General features: G+C 33.9%; 1 protein-coding gene across 1 annotated transcript; it reads right to left on the bottom strand.

The window, feature by feature from the left end:
- Nucleotides 1-2,801: 2,801 nt before the first annotated feature.
- LOC102594106 (GDSL esterase/lipase At4g16230-like) lies at nt 2,802-4,536 on the bottom strand. The gene is made up of 5 exons (XM_006366677.2): nt 4,126-4,536; nt 3,922-4,049; nt 3,594-3,839; nt 3,263-3,518; nt 2,802-3,188 (listed from the first exon to the last, which is right to left on the bottom strand). Exons 1-5 carry the CDS (start codon nt 4,358-4,360, stop codon nt 2,962-2,964), a joined length of 1,092 nt encoding a protein of 363 aa, XP_006366739.2. The 5' UTR covers nt 4,361-4,536; the 3' UTR covers nt 2,802-2,961.
- Between the last annotated feature and the right edge of the window lie 17,876 nt (nt 4,537-22,412).

Genomic DNA, 22,412 nt, shown 5'->3' with positions numbered 1-22,412 from the left:
TCGTCATTTCTGATCAGAAAGTTGATTTCCAGTTCTTGAACAATGGAGGGACAAGACGGGCTGTAGTCCAATCCACGAATCGCAGGTAGGACCATCGTTTGAAGGTCCTGAAATATTTTATAAGTGCTGAACCACGGACCGTAGGTTGATCCACGGTCCGTAGGCCGTGTCGTCGATCGAAACTGCGTCTGACCCAGTTTTCCTTATTTCGTTTTCCTACTTTGTTTAGGATTTAGTTTCTATAAATACTAGTTGTTATTTTCATTTTTGGGAGTTAGACAATATTGGAGACTTTTGTTTTTGGGTTTTTGGAATTATTTTGCAAACACTTTGGCACTTTAATTCCGGAAGTTAGTTTATGCAATTTGCAATTTGAATTTCAATTCAAGATTTCATTTTTCATCTATTCTAATTGTAAGTTCATGATTTCTTTTAGTAACACTAACATGAATTGTGAATTCTCTAGCATGAGTACCTAAATCCACAACTAGGGTTGTGGGAACCATGAGCAATTAACAACGTATGACTAATAAATAAGTAATTTTTGAATAGTGTTTGTGCATGTATTAATAATCTTTTTCGTTTAAATTTTTTTCTAGCGGTGCGCAACGTTTGAACCCGTCTCGTTCCTACTTGCCTTACCAAGGGGGTAATGAATGAGAAAAGGATTAAACAACAGAGATTTAGTTAGGATTTGCTGCTATCTAATAGTCTGACTTTAACTAGTTGACGTGAGGGTGAATATCCAACTCAATTGACATGAGGACTAATATGGGGTAAAGGTAAGGGTTAGTAAAGCACACACCCGTAGACTTACCAAGTTGCGAGTGAAAGTTCCTACTTGGATTACCAATCACTTAGGGATACCTAACTTATCAGCCTTGCATGTCAAACACTAGGATAAAATTACTATTATTAGGAATACTGCGTTAAGAGCTTGTGGGGAACACATATACCCTAGTTTTCATCTTATATTGATATCTCAATTGTGAATCTTGTTTACTTGTTACTTATTACTTTAAATCAACAAACCATTATTTTATTTACAAAACCCCCCTTTATTTACTTTTCTCGAAAATAGTTTAACTAGAAAGAGATAATTGTGAGTTAAGTTTAAGTCTAAATCATATTCCTCGTGGGATCGACCCCAACCTACAAATTAGGTTCTTTATTTGGCAACGACCGCTTAAACTTCTTTTGGGAAGTGTAATTTGGGCATATCAGTGACAAAGAAGAAGAAGAATGGAAGGTGATATAGTGGTGGTGAAAAACAAAATCAATAGCAAAGGTGGCCAGATATGATTTCTCCGATGAAATGAGAATTAAAATGAGTGAGATTTAGTGATGAAGAAGATATAATTATTAGAGAAGTAAAATAATTAATTAGGAATTAATTTGAGTAAAATACAGTTAACAAAATAAAAGTTCATTAATAAAGAAAAGAAACCAAGAAATTATAATTTATGATATGGCGCTGATGTAGCAGCGAGTGTAATACACCATATAATGTGAGAGTAAAAAATTCACTTTTGAGTAGTAAATGTGTGTAATATGTCACTATAGTAGTTTAAGCGTGTAACTGACTTTTGGGGGAATATATGCTTTTTCCCACTATAAAGAATCATTTTTATCATTTTCTCGTGTTCAGTTATATATACCCTATGTTTTTAAAAATAAAATGAACTTTGTGCCCAATGAAATTTCAAATGGAAATGAAAACAGATGGTAGTTATCTTTTCAAAGCTCAAGTCTCTCTTGATTTGCTGCATATATGGCTGGACATTCGGTAATTCGTTTCGATTTCAATTTCAAGTTTTTTTTTGGTTTTTGATTCCTGTAATAGGTGTATCGAACATCGAAATAATTCGGTTCGATTCAGTTTTTGTTATTTCGGTTCGATTTTTGTTAGTTCGGTTTTTTGTTGTGGGCTTGCTTAGTGGGCTTTTTACAATTTAAAATTTTACCATTTTTTTGCTGTTGAATTACACTTCTCATCGGTTGCTGCTGAATTAGTGCTGGCCTGCTGCTGGTCGACTGCTTTTGCTGCTAGAGTGCTGGTCGGCCTGCTGCAGTGCTGGTGGTCGTGACGATCCTGGTGGTCGGCTGCTAGCCTGCTGATCGGCGCCAGAAAGTGGAAAACTGGGAAAGTGTCGTGGGAAGTGGGACTGGGAAGGTGCGGCACAACAGTGAGAAATTTGAAATTTGAAATTTGAGTGAGAACTGATGAGAACTCTTGACCTAATTAAATTTTGCCTATAATATTAATTATTTAATATCAATAATTCATATAATATTAATTTAATAATATATTTCGGCTAAACCGAAATACCAAAAAATACAAAATTAAATATCGAAAACTGAATCGAAAATACAAAAATATATACCGAAAACTAAACCGAAAACCGAAATACCGAAAAAATTCGGTTCGATTCGATATTTCGATTTTCGATATTTATGATCAGCCCTAATACCAAGTAAAAATGTACGATGCCAGTTTTCTATAATTTAAAATAACTTAGTTTTAAATTTTCATCTTTACACTTAAAAGAAATGATCATAATTACACAAATATCCAAGAATTTTTAGACTATAGTTTTTTTTTTTTAAAGAAAAATCTTAAACATTGTGCCTAATCAAATATCAATATTTTTTCAAGAATGCCTACCATGATATTTGGGTTGCGATTTGTGATCTTTAACTCCTAATATTTCGAGTTGAATCTTGGATATGTTAGTTTAATTTTAGTTTGTATGAAAAATAAGAAAAAGCATTGAAGCAGAGTTATTAATTGATATGGAATCATAATCAATGAATCATTGGTCTCTCATTACACATTTCCTATATCTTATTAATTACTATTACTTTATTATTAGTAATAAATATGTAAAAACAATACCGTGCATGATGACTTAAGCTAATAATACTTGCTTAATTCCGTGTGAAGAAGACATTTCAATAAAATTACGAAGATGCAAGGAGCTGCCTGACATTCATAGGCCAAATTTCAGCAGATTTCCCGTCGAGCAGACGTTTTGCTACGACGATATTAGCAGCATCAGACGGATGGTATGGATCCCAAAACACATACTTGCTTCTATCTGCACATATTTTAGATGAAGGACCACATGGAATTATGCCCCCAAATCGTCCACCACCTGAACAACAAGCTGAGTTTGCACTCTCAAATCCTAAAACAAAATTTCTATCAATTATTAGATGAACGACCACATGGAATTACGTAACCATTGACTATAGAACTCACCATAAGATGAATAGTTCTGAATAATATCTTGGACGATTTCGTAGACATCTGCATAGACAAATTTTGATCCAATAAGTTTGGAATTGAGTTGAGTCACTAGGATTCTCAATTGGTTGTTAAATAGTTGTGCTAGTTCATTTGGGAAATTAACACACTTGTTTCCAGCTGATGGATTTATTTCCCTTTGGTACGGGATACATCCAATAGGTCCAACGTTTACCACTATTATCTTCCTCGCACCCATATTATAAAGTCTCTGCAAATGATTTTGAATATTTAACTAATTATTATGTCAACATTAATTAGAATGCAGTATGGTGTGATGTTTTACCGTTAGTTGAATTTTGTATTTGAATATGACTGCTCCCACAAATTTCTCAGGAGGTACTGTCAGTTGCTTTGCTGTGGATAAAACAGGGGTGAGATAATTGTTGATGAAGTCATTTGAGCCCATTGTTACTGAGAAGAGTGCATTCTCAAGCAGCTTCATCGCGTCCGCTTCTCCTAATCTTGTGATTATGTACTGTCTTGTGTTTGCAAAGTTGTCTAATTGAGCATCCATGTTGATCCTTCCACCCTTACCAATGTCAACAAATTAATCGAAATCAATGCAAATTACACGAATCATACGTTAACAAAGAAAAATATCAAGGACTTACGAAAATTTTGCCCGTGCCATTAAGAATGCCTCCTCCGCCAGAAGCATAATTTACACCTTGCAGAACTACTGGTCCGGATGTTGTTGGTGCCAAGTACGGTGGTGTAAAATTAAATCCCACTTCCTGACCTGTAAATTGATTCAAATAAGATCATCGAAGAAAAGATACTCGAAAAAAGAAGATGAAAAGACGGATAAAACTTGCCTATAATGTCAACTATAGTTCTTCCATTTGTATATCTTCCTGTTGGACGCCCAAAATCAATACCATTTGGGTAGAAATTTGCTTTTGAAAGAGAAGGAATATAGTTATTGTTACCAACATCAACTAATGAATCTCCAAACACAAAATTAGCAGTTACATTTTCTGCCAAACAGAACATTAAGTTATGTAACACAACTCCCAAAATGACCAACATATGACATGATAAATTATCCATTTCAAACAACTAAGAATGTGAAGACTTGTTTCAAAGAAAGAAAGTCGTTTGAAATAAGGGATTAAAGTAAATGAGACGATTCAGCGTGCAGAATCAGCAGTACCAATCAGAGAGAGTTATGATTTGGAGGAGCCAATCTTGAACAAGAATGAATTCCCAAAAATAGAATGAGAGTATTAAATTGTAGTCCGTAGTTTACTGGTTTTTTGTCGAAGTTTAAATAGCTGTTGATCGAAAGAAAATAAATAATTCAACTGCCAACCTTCACATTCAAAACCAATTGGACGTGCAATTGAATGCAATCACTTAGATTTACTTTTATAGTATGGCATATTTAATTTATTCACTTCATGGGGATAGTTTCTTTGTTCTTTTAATAATAAAAAAAATTGGGAGCTGCAAATATAATACTATTGATATGGGTGGTTGAAAGCAAAGCAAACAAGTTAAAAGTAAGGGCAACCATACTTTGACTTTCAAAATTATTAATTTATTAGAAAATAAGGGCAACAATGATTTTATTCACACAAGAGTAATCTGAATAGAAATATATGCCCTTCAATTTGTACAGCTGAATTAAGTCAAAGTGGTGCTATATATATACACTACACCGAAAATATTTATAGTTTTAATTAATTAATGAAAATAGTTTAGTTGTTGTTAAATAGTTTGTTTTAGAGGCAATTACTAATGATAATTAGATTTTAGCACGTTTTGTAAATCCACTAAAACCTATAACGACATTTGATCCAATGACAAGTAACTAATACCGTAAATTATCGCTAAAAATTAGTTTTTATTGTAGTGATATTTTTTTTTTTTATCATTCTACGACCACACGCTTGAATCCATGTTTGCACAATAGAAAGCCCACTACGGAAATCTTAGCATCTCTTACCAAAGAATAATCCAGACATTCAGCAGGTTTAGGAGTTGTACACTTGGCTTCTGTGTACTCGACATTATGAGGCTCCGGGTGTCGGTTGGGCCTCCACAAATAACAAATTTGATATAAGAGCATGGTGTGTCCTATTGAAAACTCTCGAATCCATACCTTAACTTTTGTCATTCTACGACCACATCCTTTAATGCTATCTCTTTTTATTGTCATTATACTCTTTGTTTGCACTTAATTATTTATAAGTAGTAAATAATTGTTATTAAGAAGTCTAATAGTATAAATGAAAGCATGTTAATATTATGTCATCATAGTTTTTGACTTATTATTTACTTTCAATTCTTACACTAATATACATTCATCTATATTTTATCAAATAAAATTACATTAATTTATATAATCACGTCGGCGTGATCTCCTAACTCAAAGTTATTGCAGAGTTTTCTTTTTAATAATTTACAGATATTATACAAGTGATAATCTATGTACATGAAAAAATGAAGAACGATATTAAAAAACAAGGTCCTTGGTAAATTTTCAAGAGGAATTTACAAGCGTAATACAATGTAAGGAAAGATTGAAATTACTCTAATAAATAACCACACTAATATTGCACCAATCGCTATATTATTAATGTCGTAAAGTCTTTTTCACTTCTCTAAATTGAATAGTATATCAAGTACAATAAGTTTTCTTTTCTTCACCTCCATGCCATGTATGATATAACTATAAAAAAACACTTCGCCTAAACTTACCGGAGAATAATTGGCAAAGGAGACATTATTAAAATCTAATTTGATAAATAGTCACTGAATTACTTTTTGATTTATTTCTTAGGATTAGATTATGAAAAAGTGAGATTGGATTGTGGGGGTCATGGAACTTTTCATCACTTTAAGAATATGCGGGATAAAATACAAGTTTATAAAAAAAAAACATTTGAATCCCAATTGAAACATTAAATAAAATCCCACCAAAAATACAATCATAATCCCAATATAAAAAAAATATTTAATAAAGTTCAATTTTTAAAACTTTTTTCCGAGGAAACTTGGGAACCTTTATGAGAGAACGTCTACTTTCTTCTCCAATGTGCATCTTCATCTTCCATCTACTCAGTCACCTTCTCAAAATCATAAACTTGCATAAACTCAAATTTCTCCAACAACTAACCTTTTCATCTTCCATTCTTGAAACCATGAACAAACGTGAGATCCCATAAACGTTCCCCAGAATTCCAAAAATGAAACCGGAGTGGATTTTTTTCTTCAATTTTCTTCCCCAAGTTCAGTTGAACCTTCTTCCTCTAAGATAAGTTTAATCGTATTTTCGGTAACTTTTAGCCCAATTTGATTTTTTTTATTGTGGTAGTGTAGTGAAGTTAAGATTTTTGCTTAAGCTTCTAAAAATCTGACCCATTTTAGTTCATGTTTTTGATTCTCCATCTTTAATGACGTTTTGCTTTGGATAATGTCTAGAAATTTTTAAAATTTTTATGTTTATCTCGCCTATTGATTTGAATTTTTTTATTGAATTTTGATAGACTTTAATGATGTTTTTGTCAATAACATTGTCGATTTCTTTTAGAACTGCTATTTGTTTTGCATGTTTTATTGAGCTTTATTTTGGTTGTGTTAATAGACCATTTCTTTCAAAGTTAACTTGAGACCTGCTTCCTGTCAAATTATGTTTCACATAATCAACTATGATAACGTAATTAAGTCACTTGTGTTCTGATTATTTTGTTGCAAAAATAACATGACGATACTTGTTTATTTTGGTTTACGCACTATTAATAATTCGATTTTCATTGTTGCCCTTCTTTTTTTATTTTTTCCTTTTTCTTTCACTTGTCTTACATGAGTACTTGGAGCTACAATGAGGCTTACTCTGAGGATCAACCTAGTTTTTTTTTTTTAATTATGTATATATTTTGGGTCACACCACCCCTCATATCATTGGAAATTTGACTTGGTAACTTTCAAATGGCTGGAGATGCTGTCACGATCCAAAAAATGGATGTGATGACACTTGTCTATTCCCATCAAGACAAGTTAGCCTCAACCCAACAAAAATGAAAGAAATGCGGAAAACAGTAAAGTAAGAACAAGACAAAGACATAAAACTTATTCATTCTAAACAATATACCTCAAAACCTGGTTGTCACATGTACAAGCCACTAATATAAAAACAGAATTCGAAAGATACATACAAGTCTCAATCTTTGTTTCTCAAATAGAACAAATTAAAGTATACAGAAAAGGAAAAAGAGGGTCCACCGAAATGACAACCAGCTACCTCTTCAAATCCTTGACAAGCCTCAAAATCAGAAGAAGGAGAAAGGGATCACACGGGTCCGAGCTCGGAACCTACACAAGTGTAGAAGCACGGGGTGAGTACCAATAACACGGTACCCAGTAAGCAACCTAATAAACAAGCTAAGGCATCTAGCTAGAAATTGAATACCCCTTACACTCAAACCGAAGCTTCTCAAAATACAACTTGCATAGAAATCAGTCAAAACCTAATAGTTCTATAATAAACAGCTCACAAGGCTCAATATTTGCAGTTCAATCTTTACAATTCAACAACCAAACTAATCAAATAAGTCAGTCTCAATGTCAAGTAGTTCGGTCACACACAACAAGTATATCAATCACAATTAGCAACCAAGTCACGCATAAACATCAAATGCATCAAGTCACGATAAACAATCTCTCACCGAAACTATTTCCCATTAACACAATATCACTAGCCGGAACCATTTTCCATCGGCTTTATATCAAATCTCTAGTCAGAACCATTTATCATCGACTTTATAATAACACTTGCCGGAAGTGACCTCGGCATCACAACACTCGCCGGTAAATACCTCGGCATCACAATACTCGCCAGCAAAGACCTCGGCCTCATAACGTTCATCAGCAAAGACCTCATCATCATAAATCATCACATGACTCATAACGGTGTTCACAACCAATGCATACAAGAAATATCACACCACACGGAAGAGATAACAATTCATACAATTCAAATTTACATTCATGCTTTCAAGCGTTTCATCAATTAACCAACAAGGGTCATATTAAGGCAATTCACATCATCATGTTCATCACATTTCCCTTTTCATTTGTAACACCTCAGATTTGAAAAGATGGGAAAAATGCAACTTTCTAGGATCTGGTGCCAGTACCGACAAAGCCACCAACGACATATGATATGACACACAGTCCGTAGGTAGGCCCGTGGTTAGCTAGTCCCAATTTTCCAAAAATTTAAAAGTTTTAGTAATTACATACGGTTCAACAGGATTGCCTGTTGTCCTATGCATGAGTCATATGTAAGTCTCGTAGGTGAGTTCCAGACTTAAAGAAAATTCTGGATCAAAAGTTGAGCCCCACGTCTGAGATATACGGCCCGTAGGTGGACCCACAGACTGTAAATGGGTCCTTCGTTAGGGGTCCAAATCTAGTGGTCTCTGATCTCACCTACGATTGACCAGGACGGTCTGTGGTCTGACCAATGGATCGTAGGTCTGGCCATTGGTGAGGTCGACAATTATTCTTAAGAAGGGCTTTTGTGTTTTTTCCTAATTATTCTAATTCAATACTATGTTATTTTACCTTATATTAGAGACTCTATATAAACGGTTTAACCCCAAAACTTCCTAATTGAATTCATTCTATCAAATTCCTAAAAGAAGAACAAGTTCATCCTCTCAAATATCTCTCTCTGAGGAAGAAGAACAAGTCTAGGGTTTCAAGATCAAGTCTCCAATTCACCATTTATTGTGGGCTTTTTACATCAAGGTATGATAGTGTTCACATATGGATCTCTTTCCTTCATAGGGTTCCTAAATTCTCCAATTTACAAGTTAGAAATCACCAATAGAAGTTAGGGTTTTCTTCCATGTCTGGGTTCCTTTCAATATTGATTTAATTTATTGTTATGAACTATTATGCATGATTTGAAGTAATTGCATGTTTTAAGTTGATTTCCCATGAACCCATGCATAACCCATAATTTTGATTATAAAGATGAATTTATGAAGACATGCATGTCATTTTGATGAGATTGATGTAAATGAAGTTGAGGATGCATTGACTTTGAAAACATGATGAAACTTATGAATTATTGAAAAGAATACATGTTTATGAAAGTATGTTTATGACTCAAGTAAGCTTATAGATGAAGATATCTATATGTTTTATTAAGCTTGACTATATGACATGAATGACATCTAAATTTGCCCTTAATGCTTTTCAGGCTATTTTTCTAAATTAGGTCTTGATTAGTATGGTATCTGGATATCCATCAATGATTATAGATCAAGATTTCAAAACTATTTATATTCATAGTAGGGCATTTCTAGCATGAAGTGAATGACTATGGGCCTTATAAAGCAATTATGAAAAGATCATGGATGGTGAAAGGTTTTCTCACACATGGTCTAAGGAGCTACTCTATGATGTTTCTAGCTTAGATTAGTATCTTAATTGTACTTTTCCATGGATGATAATGAATATTATTAATGACTTTTATGGGGGATTTTTACTTAGCATCGAGTGGATTTGAGGTGGAGGCTCAACTAGGTTAGTCTCTAGTAGCAACCTCTAGTCCTAAACTATGTGCCCCTATAGGAGTTGTCTTGAATGACCTAGCTAGTGGATCCACATATAGCATATGATATGGTGTGTATGGGCTCTACCTTGTATGACACTCTCTTTTCGGTGTGGGAGTACACCAGATTCCATGTTATAGCTCACATGGTCTCTATGTCAATTAAGACTATTTCCCCTAATAATGAACCAAGGTTACCTTTAAAGTATCTCACATGTGTTTTTAAAGATGATTTAACTTACATTGATCATGATTACGATTTATGTTTTCTAACTCTCTTATCTTATGCTTTAACTTGGTCTTTGCATATCACGAAAAAAATCATTTTACCATGATTTCATACTTTTATGCATTGCTATCATACTTGGTACATTTTTGTACTAACACATACGCTTGCCTACATTCTTCCAAATGTAGGGTACGACGTTCCAATTTCGCATCCGTGGCTAGGGATTACTTAGTAGATATTGAAGATTGGTGAGTTCTCATGTTCTGAGGACCGAGCCTTTGTTTATTATCGTCTTTACTTTCAGTATTGTATGTGATGTATGAGTTATGTCCCGATCACTTTTGATGTACTAGATGGCTTTGAGACTATGGTAGACTTCCGCTTTGTTTTTGACAAACTCTTTTATGATATGAATTGTATTTTAAATCCCTTGATTTTCTATTATATTGTTTATGTATGCTAAGTGGCTTGTGTAGGGACTCTCGGGGTCTTATACGCCATGTCATTTCTAGGGTGTACCTTGGGTCGTGACACCATTTCAACCATCTTTTATTCATTTAGATGTATCAAGTGGACAATTAAACCATTCACCTTATCCCCATTACTCCCAACACACAAGAAACGAAGGAAGCATATGAATTCTACTAGAATACAAAGTTTAGGAGATCACTTGCCTTAAATCAATCAATATTCACTCCAAGAGTTGAGTCTTCCCGTTCCGAATCACTTCCAAAGCCATACAATCTATAACAATCAAGTATTCACAATCACTTTCCAGAAACAACAATACCCACATCAATTCTCTTGAAAAGTAGGTCAATCAACACAAAGCCCAATTTCAAAATTAAGGTTTGAATCCGAAATTTAATACTTGAAAGCATTACTCAAGACTTTAGGAACTCAATAGGGAAAATCATTTTGAAAAAGGACTTAAAATTAGTTCAAAATATCCATTCTAGGAACTTAAGTTCTTAGAAAACCTCATCATTCACCAATCAAAATCTCATATTTTGATGTTAAAACCCATAAATAATCAAAGGGAAATGAAGGTTTAGGATTATTGAAGCTTACTGTAACACCTCGGTCTCGGAAAGAGCTAAATTTAGAAAGAACTAAATTAGAAAGTGCTAAATTTAAATTGATACAAGTTGCACTTCAATGGTGAGTTTTGGGTCAATTTCAAACGACCATAACTTTCAGCACAAAATGAGTTAGATAGCCCATAAGATATCAAATGAAATATCTTTGAATCCTCTTTTCAACACCGCCGAGTTTTCTAAATTCTGAGTTCAGATGAAGGATATATGCCCGTTTGAGTACAACCTGTCTAGTTAAGGCAATTTATCCGTTTTAAGGAGGGGTATTTTGGTATTTTCCTTACCCCCACTATCCTAGATCATTTTGTTAATCTTTTAGGGGTCTAAAATGATTGGAATCAGTTTAGTCATTCCTAAACACGCTTAGAGTTTTTGAGAGGAGTTCAAGAAGAGAAAAGAAGAACGTTTAAGATTCTTGCAAGCTTTGAGGAATTTTGCCAAGAATTTGATTCTTTCGAGGTATATAAGTTTTCGTACTGATGAGTTTGTTCACCCTCACATGAATCATTACTCTCCTTATTGAATTCGTCGATGAGATTTTTGTGTATTGAGTTCTTGATGAGTTTTCTTGAGGTTTTGTTGTTCATTCTTTGTAAATGGAGTTTTGATGAGTTCTTGAGGTGAGATTTTTGAGTTTGAGAGTTGTTCTTGAGGAAATTTGAGTATATTTTCGTTTCCTTATGTTGGGTTTACGAATCTAAAGAAGTTTGTGTAACACCCCGACTTTTCAAAACGTCTAAATTAACTCGTATCTTCGTGGAAAGACAAGGAGGGTGGGTAATAAATTAATAATGATGTGGTATGTCATATTTTAAGTGTTCAAGGGTTGTATATCAAGTTTTGAAGTTAGGTAAGTGGCAAAATAAAAGTTAGCGAAAGTTATCGTAAGTTCCTTTTTAAAGATTTCTCTGAAATTTGTGTAAAATATCTTGGATGTTTTCTACCAAAATATAAAGAGATAGAAGACCTATCACCCATTAAATTGAAGGCCTACAAGTCTAGTTTGCAACGCATAAAACCCCGTATCCAACCGACATTGGAGTAAAAAGTTATGAGGGTTTTACTACGGACTGCCGGGGCAGAATCCGGGTCGGGTAAAAAATGTGGTATGTCGGCTTACTCAACGTTTTAAGCCATAAAAACATTTATTTTCACTTCCAAACCAGAAAGAAAGCTTAAGAGAGGAATACTATGAAGTTCTTGCATGATGAAGGTTAGTTTTTGACGATTTCTACCATTAAAGGTTGCCCCCGTGCCTAGAAACGTGATCTCTACATGTGACAATCATTTTTCCCTTCTATTAGCTGCGTTTGGAGCTAGATTTTGAAAAATATAAAATTGTAGTTATTGGTGCTTCCTCAAGGTTTATACTTGGTTAACTAAGGTAATCATCTCGGGACTCTTTTATGATTGTTTTATGAATTTCTACGGACGTTTCGACAAGTTGGGGAAATATGGCAGATCTCTGATTTAAGATTAATTATGAATTGTTTATAGGTGCATACCAGCTGTGTATATATAGTGTTTGTGACGCTTAGGGCATAAGGAACAACTTTCATAAAGGAACTACGGTCTTTCGAGCATTCATTAGAAAGGCTATTCTCTTCTTACGACATGTTTCCTTAAAGCTTAGGAGCAATGTAATTGAGTTGTTATCGTTGTTATACTTGTAGCCATTATTGTTGATTGTTGGCTGCTCGAGTGGATATAATCCTCCCTTTTCGGGATTCTTATTCAGTTAGTTGTGTCCCTATGTTGGACATGACTTAGAGGCTATTCGTATAGGTTCTTTATAGCTAAATTACTCGCTTTTAGCCTATTGAATAGTTATTGTTGCCATTGGGTCTACTGTGGTTAGCTACATGAATGTGATCTATGCCTAGAAGGGCTATGTTCTGACTATGGGGTTATATCGATGCCTAGAATGGATATGGCCTACGGGGCTATATTGATGCCTAGAAGGGCTATGAGTAGCCTATGAGGCTATATTGACGCCTAAGAAGGTTATGTGTTGCCTACAGGGCCATGTTGTTGCCTAAGAGGGCTATGAGTTGTCTATAAGTTATATTAATGCCTAAAAGAGTTATGTGCTGGCTACGGGGAAATATTATTACCTAAGAGGTCTATGTGACTGCCTACGGGGCAAGGGGACTACCAATAGGAGTATATAGAGTGATTGGCATTTTCTGGGCATATGGGGGGTTTGGGTAGGTGGTCTTGTGTGCTGTTTGTACCTGCCGAGCTTATGGGGGCTTGGTTAGGTTATTTTTTAAAATTATTTTTGATATGTTAAGATTTAGGAGCAGGTCAGTACACTTATCTTATCCTTGATTTATTTATCGGATTACTCCCAGTATATTAGGATACCTACTTATGGTCTATTGCCTTAAATACTCGGTATATTATTTCGTACTGATGCCCCATTGTCTGGGGGTACTGCATTCATACCTGCAGGTCCCGATAGACGACCCAGTAGACCTCCTTAGCAGCAGGATTGAATTCTATCCGATTGGCTAGCCCCTTTCCTCCAGAGCTGCCAGAGTTGGGAGGTTTGTTAGCTTTTGTTGTATATATCTTTATGGGTAGGCTGGGGCCTGTCCCGCCAATCTTTACTACTCTTAGAGGCTTGCAGACTAGTGTGTGGAGTCTATAGCTACGTTATGGCCATGCTGGCCTAGTTTGATGGTTTACTGAAGCTTTTTAGTTGTTTGATGTATTATCTTGATATATACCTACTTCCAGTTTTGGTATAGAGATCATGGTGCCCTCGACGGCCCAATCAGGACTTCTGTGCTAGTTGACTATTTCTTTATATGAACTCTTGGGAGTAGCTGTTTCTTTTATGGATCTGTTTACAGGGGCCTTGCTGGCCGCGGGCTTAATTTTAAGCCGAGATATACTTGTTTGTTTTCTTTATTGCGTGTGGCTGCCATGCGCTAGTAACAAATGGTTCAGCAGGGTCGGCTCGAGCCTGAGTTTTGGCATTAGGAGCCAGTTGCGCCCCTTGAATCTGGGGTGTGACAGTTTGGAAGAAATCAATCGATTCTAGGTAAATTAGGACAAAGAATCGAAGAGCAAAAAATCATTGAGCTTTCTAGGCAGGGCTTAGGGCGACGCGCCACACATGCACCAAGGGGGCTGGCACGCCAAAAATGGGTTTATGAAGTTTACGGGCTGGCGCCCTGCGCCAAGAATGCGTCAGGGTCGCCTGCCCCAATACCTTTTCTGTCGTTCAGCCCGTTTGAGTTCTTAAAATGTATTTTTGCTCTCTTCCTGATTATAACTATCCAAATTACATCTAATCATTGAGAAATCCTATATATCCTAATCCTAATTCTTGAATTTACATTTTAAATTCAAGACATAGTAAAGAGTAAAGTTTGAGGGAGTCCTTTGAGTCATTTTTAGAAGTCTTTTACAATCTTTTAAAACTTGTTTTAAGACTTGAGTACTTGAGTAAGAGGATGAGGAGAGTTGAGTTCATGTTTTCTAAACGAATATAAGGGAACTAAGTATTCCCAAGTGTAAATGTTTTACATTTAAAACGAGAGGAAATCTTGATTTCCAAATGAGTTCATGAGGAGATTTTGAGCATTTTCTCTTTTAAGAGAATCTTTTGAGTAATAATCTCAAGTTTGAGGATGAGGAATGTTTTTAAACATATGAGCATGAGTTATATATTATTGGGAGTAGTATTGAGCACCGATATGAGTATGAGTTCAGACAACTCAAGACCCTCATAAACCATGTATGCCAACATAGGTAAAATATCATACGTTTTAGATGATTCCTTATTGCTTTTAAGCATAGCTTAGTGGATCCACTTAGTTGAGGATGTCTTATACTCCGGCAAGGTATAAGATAGTTCTGGCAGCGTGGGTGAGACGTTGTATCATCACGTATCTCATAGTGATGGTTGTCGGTTAGAGAATCTCCCAAATAAGAGTAAAGAGTTTATTTTTGTATTTTTATATACATTGAGTTATTATCTACTCTTTTAAAATCTTTATTTATACTGTGTCTTTATTGTTGCTTTTATATTGAATTGAGTTGAGTATTCTTGAGTTGAGTTGAGATGAGATGAGGTGAGTATGTCCTTCCTTTTTATCAGTTCAAGCTTATGTCTATGCTTTAGAATTCCCCTTAAATGCTCGTACATTCAATGTACTAACGTCATTTGGCCTGCATCTTTTTATGATGCAGATACAGGTATACAGGGTCATCAACAGGCGCTCTGTTGATACCACTTGCAGTTGGAGTTAGCTTTTGTGAGCCTCCTTGCTTCCGGATGATTCCACTTTTATTTTAGTCTTATTAAGATGTCGTGGGTCTTGTCCTTGCGTCTATGATAGTTATTAGAGGCTTCTTAGACAGTAGTGTTTTGATGACTCTTTTTCATTTCCATTTTTAATGTTTGAGACTTGAGTTGCCTTTTTATGGCTAGTTGAATACTTTAACTATTCTAAGTTATTTATCTTAAGACATTTGAGTTAATCTTTGCAAACTGAGGTCATATATTGTTGAGTAAGTCTTCCGCTGAGTATTGAGCCAGACCAAGGGTTCGCTTAGGGACCAACAATGGTTCTCGGGTTCCAATTCCGTCCAGGGTATAGGCTTGGGGCGTGACACTTACCCAAATGATTTAGCACAAGAAATCCTTTCAAAAATCACCACCAAGGGTTCTCCAAGATAAAAAACGTAGCAATACGACTTAAACCTCAAAATGAGAGGCTAAAAGCCCTCTCAGATGTCGCAAAAGCAAAACTCGCTTAAGCGAAGAAGCTCTCGCTTCTACGAAGGTCTCTTAAGCAACTGACCTTTGCAAAACCAAGGCCTGCAGACACCAGCAACTCAACCAACTCTCAAATCATTGAAAGGACCCTCAAGATTCGTGCGAAACTCCGTACACACAAACCACATATGCTAGTCAATTATACTCGATGTTCTGGACTCAATGGAATCATCAAAACACGAATTTGAGGTCTTCTTGACCCGACATTCGTGAAAACCATAAGAAACTAACTCATGCCTAAAAAGGCTAAAACAAGCTCGGAACTTCTCAAAAATCAACCAAGAACTCACCTAGGCCTAAATCATCCCCCAAATCCAACGGAACTCTTGGAATTCTGATCTGAGCATCCGAGTCTTGAATGCTGACCAAAATAAACCCAAAGGCTAAAATTTCACAAATTCACAACTTTAAGACCTCAAATCCTCAAAAAGACTTGGAGACTAAAATCGACAACTCTCACAGCTCATATTCTACATTCCGCGATTGATGAAATTGATGGAATTTCATTCGAACACTCGAATCTCCAAAAGACTCCAAAAATCACTTTTTTTTAACAATATAAGCCTTCCAAACTCAAAACTTACCAAATTCTCAATTTTTAACTCAAAGTTCAAAACCAACTTTTCCAACTCAATCATAAAAGACTGGGGGTCGATCACAGGAGGGCAATGTGGTGAATTCATGAAACTTTCAAAAATGACCGACCGAGTCATTACAGATGATTGTGAGGCCACCTTTGAGTTGATTATGATATTTTTCTAGTAAAATCAGCTAAGCAAGATTAAATGAGATACTTATCTTGGCATGCCAACCTGGATGGCAGGAGATTGCCACAATTTTATACTTTAAAGAGCTCTTATTTTACTTCTGAAATTCATGTGTTTAAATGCCTTAGTTTCAACTAAGGAGTTAGTATTTGACAATATGCAATTTCTTATATTATTTTAGCCCGAAATAGAAATAGCGGTGATGCTTGATCTTTCCGATATAATTATTTATATTTGTTGGTGTTTTTAAAAAATGGTGCAACTGATTGAATATCTCTCAATATATTTATTAAGCATATATAATAAGGCTTTATATAGCCAACTTAACAACATAATACAGAAAATCTGTATAACAAAAATTAAAAAAAGGCTAAATAATCTCAACAATTAAAACAATCTAATAAATATTTAAAAATTAAATTCATCCTAAAACTAGGTAACTTATTATATTAAAATATAACTGTAGTAACTAAAAGCAAACTCAACTCCTCCTTTGCTTTAGATACTGCAGTTTAAAACAGTTTCTCCTCCTTGATTTCTTCTTCTACAACTTGTGCTTGAAGATTGTTCTTAAGCTTGCACACTTTTGTAACATGAGCAGCTTGTTTGTAATTTCCACATATTGCGTTAGGTATTCATCAACAAAATTTCCCAAGTGTATTTTTCTTTTGCAGTATTTGCAAAGAGGATAATTACCTTTTTCTTTTCTGTTTAGTGCATAAAAGTCACCCTCATTAATATTATCTTGCATAAAGGCTCTTCTTTTCTCTTGTGCTTGATTAGTTCTTCAATAGGAATAGTAGAGAGATCTTTAGACTCTTTGAGAGTTAAAATTTTAGATTCGGATCTCTCTAAAATTGCCACAAAAATGTTTCTACTATGCTGCCATCTTTGAAATCCTCGCCAAACAACCTGATTTTATTAATAATCAAAGAAATCTTGTCAGAATACTTAACAATAGTTTCACCCTCTAGAATTCTAAGAGATTCAAAATCTATTTTCAAATTTAAAATTTGCATTTGTCCTACTCGATCACTTTCTTGATATTTTTTTAAAATTTTTTCCCAAGCTTCTTTTGCTGTCTCACAAGCGTTAATGATTTTAGAAAAAATTGAATCCGCAACTAAATTTTGAATTATAGTTTTTGCTTTGAATTTGTTTGTTTTTTCTTCCGAATGAGATTTAATTTGAGCAATGGTAGGATTTGTAGAGAGAGGTTGCAAGGGTATATCTTCCATTACAACTTCCCACTGATCATATAGGCTTCAAGATATGAGTTCATTTTCATTGACCGAATCTAATAGTTTTCACTAGTGAAAATTTTTGGGGCATTCAAAGAGAGACTGATGCTTGCCATTATTTTTGTTAAAAATTGATTTAGAAAATCTCGTGCGTTAAAAATATACGGGTTGAAAATAGTAGCCCTGACTAATTAAAAGGATTGAAAAATAGCACTTGTGGGTTAAAAGTAGTATGATAGTTCTTAGGAAGATCTCACATATCCCGTAAGATCAATTAAACTCTTGATACAACTGTTGAAGATTTTTAAAAATGGGGTAGCTGAAATATTTCTCAATATTTTTGGTAAGCATAATAGGGCTTTAAATAACCAACTTGATAACATAAGGTAGAAAATCTGCCTAACAAAAATTCAAAAAAGGCTAAATAATCTCAACAATTAAAACAATCTAACAAATATTTAAAATATAATTCATCTTAAAACTAGATAACTTTTAAAAAAATGATTGTTGTAACTAAAAGCAACCTCAACAATATTCCACTTCAGAGAGTTGTTAGATGACAAATTTATTTTATGTATTCTTGTTGGGTATTTTACAGTTTTAGGCCTTTCATTTATCATTCATGTTATATTCGTTTTTATATCTGGAAGATATGAATTTTCAATTCAACAACTTGATACTCACTTGGGCTTATTAGATTCTTTCAGAAGTATTAGGTTCATATCATTATTAGTAGAGTACTTCCTTTTTTGTGAGTTTGTTTGGTTCATAGTAGAATCATCTGTTGATGGAGTTGCGTGCTTATTTTTTAAAGTTTCTTAGTGAGGGGTCTATTCTGGATAATTTGAATGGATATTGTATCATTTTTATTAGGTAGTCGAGATTGTCTAGACAATTAATTTATTTATTTCCCTGTAGATTTCCAGTAAGATGAGCATTGAATCTAGCCAGATATAAGCTAAGTTACATTTTCCTTCACAACACAACCATTGTAGAACAAGCTATATTGCCACATCAAAAAACTTACACATATGCACAACTGCTTGTTCAACAACAGTTCTGCTGTCAAGAAAACATTGATTTATGTTGGCTTAACATTTGTTTTGCTTATTGCTCCAGCTCTACTATTCCATGTTAGTAGGGATGGCAATGGAGCGGGGCGGGTTTAAGGCTATGCAGGGTGGAGCAGGTTTAAGGTTGTGCGGGGCAGGGAAGGATGCAGGGCGTATTGAAGCGGTTTTTTTAAAAAACTAATGCGGGGCGGGGAAGGTTGCAGGTCTTTGCGGTTTTTGAGGGTTCAAGCATAATTTTAATTTTATATATGTTATAAGAGTGATAGAGTATTATCTTTAAAGATAGTTTCTTTAAAGTTACTAAAATATTCAAAATAATAAATGAAAATAGTTTAATCAAAACTAATACAATTTCTTACATGCTTCCCAATTGACCTTTGAAAAATAAAATTTTAAGATATTATCTATTAAATTAATACAACTTAATGAAAAGAAAAATACTAAAAAAAATTAAATTTCTTTTAAAATTTTATTTTTAGTATCAAACTTAACTAGAAAAGGAAAATACTCAAAATTTATGCAGGGTTATGCGGGGTGGAGCAGGATAGATTAAAATTTTTACGGATTAAGCTCAACCAACCTCACCTAGCCCCACGCCACCGCCCATTGCCATCCCTACATGTGACGGAGTAAAGAGAAGCAGAACAAACTAAGATAATGAAATAGTCTAGACAAAATATGCAGTTACTTTATTATAGACTTTATTTCCTACTTACTACACAACCATATTTACTGCAATTTTCTGTGTTTCCTTTCATATTTTGTCTATAACGTATAATAAAACAATAAATTTATGGAAAGATTTAATATGAAAAGATTTGTTTCATAATTCACTTTCATATGAGGATATGACTTTAAGTATTATTGATCTATTTTTAGCACCTACAGGTTTTGGTCACATGTATACTTTTAGGTTCCATAGAACCTCCCTAAGAAATTTGTCGTAAAGACTTTTCTAGGTTGATGAACACCATATATAAGTCTTTCTTCCTCTTCCTATACTGATCTATCAGTCTCCTCACAAGATGAATGACTTCTGCAGTCGAGCATCTTGGCATAAATTTGAACTAATTTTCGAAATTGTCACAGGCCAGCTCACCCTCACCTCCATCACCCTTTCCAAGACTTTTATAGTGTGACTTAGCAGTTTGATAACCTAAAGTGATTGCAATTCTAAATGTCATTCTTGCTCTTGTACAACAGAATTATCGTATACCAGCTTCACGCTTTGGGCATCTTTGTTCGTCCGAAAAACGACATTAAACAACATTTAACCTCCTCAACCTCTAAGTAAAACTTTTTTCATGTATCTTAAATATCTAATTTAATATCATTTATAAAGGCACAAATTTTTTAAAATATTAATTTTTCATAATCAATTTTATTTAAAAAATAGAAAAAGGGTGAACTATGTGAAATTAAACAAAAATGTCCCTAGTTTATAGTTTTATTCTAAAAATGCTCATGTTTTTAATAATTTAGTCCAAAAAGGCCCTTATAGCTAACAGTGTGATTAAAAAGGAAAAGTCACCCAACATATTTAGAATTTGTATACATACTCCCTCTGTCCACTTTTATTTGTTATGTTGCGCTTTTCGAAAGTCAATTTGACTTATTTTCAAAGTTATATTAGATTACATTAATTCGATCTTTGAAACCAAAAAATTAGATATTCAAAAACTATGCGAAAAGTACTATACATTGCAATTTTTTACATATCAATATGATGATTAAATATATCTTAAAATGTTAGTCAAAGTTTTTAAAGTTTGACTCTAAAAATGGAAAGTATGACAATTAATAGTGGACGGAGGGAGTATTTATTCTTTTAATAAGTGTCAACATTAATTAATAAGTAAGAGAAAAAGATGGGTGTCCTCTTTTGTTTTGGACAAATTCATTACTACAATTAAGGGATTTGTTTTCAACTAACACACGTTTTCCCATTTTATCTCAATCAGCAGTAATTTTTCTCTTTCCACGTCATTCTTCATATTCTTCTCCATCTCTCTTCATATTTCAATGAAAACCATCTTTCATACCAACATTCAACACCATTTGATCCATCTTTTTCTGTTCTTGAAGAAATTTTTATGTGGATTTTATTTTATTTTCATTTGATTTTCATACTGTGCCTAAAATTTTAAAAGTTGTTCTTACACCTAGAACGAGTCCTAGTGTAATCGAAGAAGAATCGTATGCGGAGATAAAGCCACCAAGTTTTCAGATATTTACTTAAACACCAATGAAGAAGAATAACACTCTAGTGAAGAAGAATCGAACATCATTGAAGAAGTTACCAACATGCGGATACTTTCCTCTTCTTTTTTATTAATGATGTTGGATATTTTTAATTTAGTTTTTCACATTAAACTGCATATTACCATGCACTATTAAACATATTTTCATACTTTTGATCATGATTTGTGAAATTTAAAATTATGATTTTTTGGGTATAATCTTTGCATATAATGTGATTAAATCAGCTTATACCATTGAAATATAGTTACATACCAAATGTTTACACAAAAGTAATTGGTATGAAATTTCAATTTTTCTATCTATACTAGTTATTCATTGGAATTTATTTATATACTAATTGAATACAAATTATATACACAAAATATGTTGACATGAATATGATATCCAATTTGCATTTTTATATCCACATTAGTTATATATTGAAATCTACTTGTATACCAATTGCATACACACCATGAATTCGTTTAAATCGAATTACATAACATTTATATACACAAGCTCGTGGTTAATATTTTGAATGAATTTGGTATAAAATTAATTACATGCAATGAGTTATCAAAAACTATTATTATTTAATGTATGAAATTTGTATAAAAACTGATTTCAATAGTATTAGTTAAAGTTAACCAGGAAAATTAGATTATATACTTATTACATGCAAGAAATGGTACTTCTTTTAAATTTATCGTGTGAATTAATATGTAATAAGGTATACTCATTTCATTCCCTATGAAAATTCTATACAAACTGATAAGCTTGATTTATTTGAACAATTTTTTTAGATTTTCTGTCACAACGCGATTTCTCAGGTCATGATAATACCTACTACACCTCACCAATAGGTAAGCCTAACTCTTGGCCCGAAACCATAAGCAACGGACTACCCAGTGGAAGTCAACAATAAGAGCATAAAACTAACACAAGAAGGGTAAGCAATTGAAATACAACACAAGGAATCATCCCAAGACCTGGCATCAATCAATAATTGAGCATCTAATCCAAAGTAAGAGTACACACTACTAAAAAAACAGTGAATACCGACCTACAAATACCGACCTCCGGAGGTCGGTATT

The sequence above is a fragment of the Solanum tuberosum genome, unplaced genomic scaffold (assembly GCF_000226075.1).
Source record: "Solanum tuberosum cultivar DM 1-3 516 R44 unplaced genomic scaffold, SolTub_3.0 scf00674, whole genome shotgun sequence".
In the NCBI taxonomy this organism is placed as follows: Eukaryota; Viridiplantae; Streptophyta; class Magnoliopsida; order Solanales; family Solanaceae; genus Solanum; species Solanum tuberosum.
Note: the sequence above shows the minus strand (reverse complement) of the source record. Positions and strands in the feature narration are given on the sequence as shown.

Coding starts and splice junctions, on each gene's coding strand:
- LOC102594106 (XM_006366677.2), bottom strand. CDS start 4,360: ATGGATAATTTATCATGTCATATGTTGGTCATTTTGGGAGTTGTGTTA. Junction 4,050..4,125: donor AACTATAGTTGACATTATAG/GCAAGTTTTATC, acceptor ATCAATTTACAG/GTCAGGAAGTGGGATTTAAT. Junction 3,840..3,921: donor ATGGCACGGGCAAAATTTTC/GTAAGTCCTTGA, acceptor GACATTGGTAAG/GGTGGAAGGATCAACATGGA.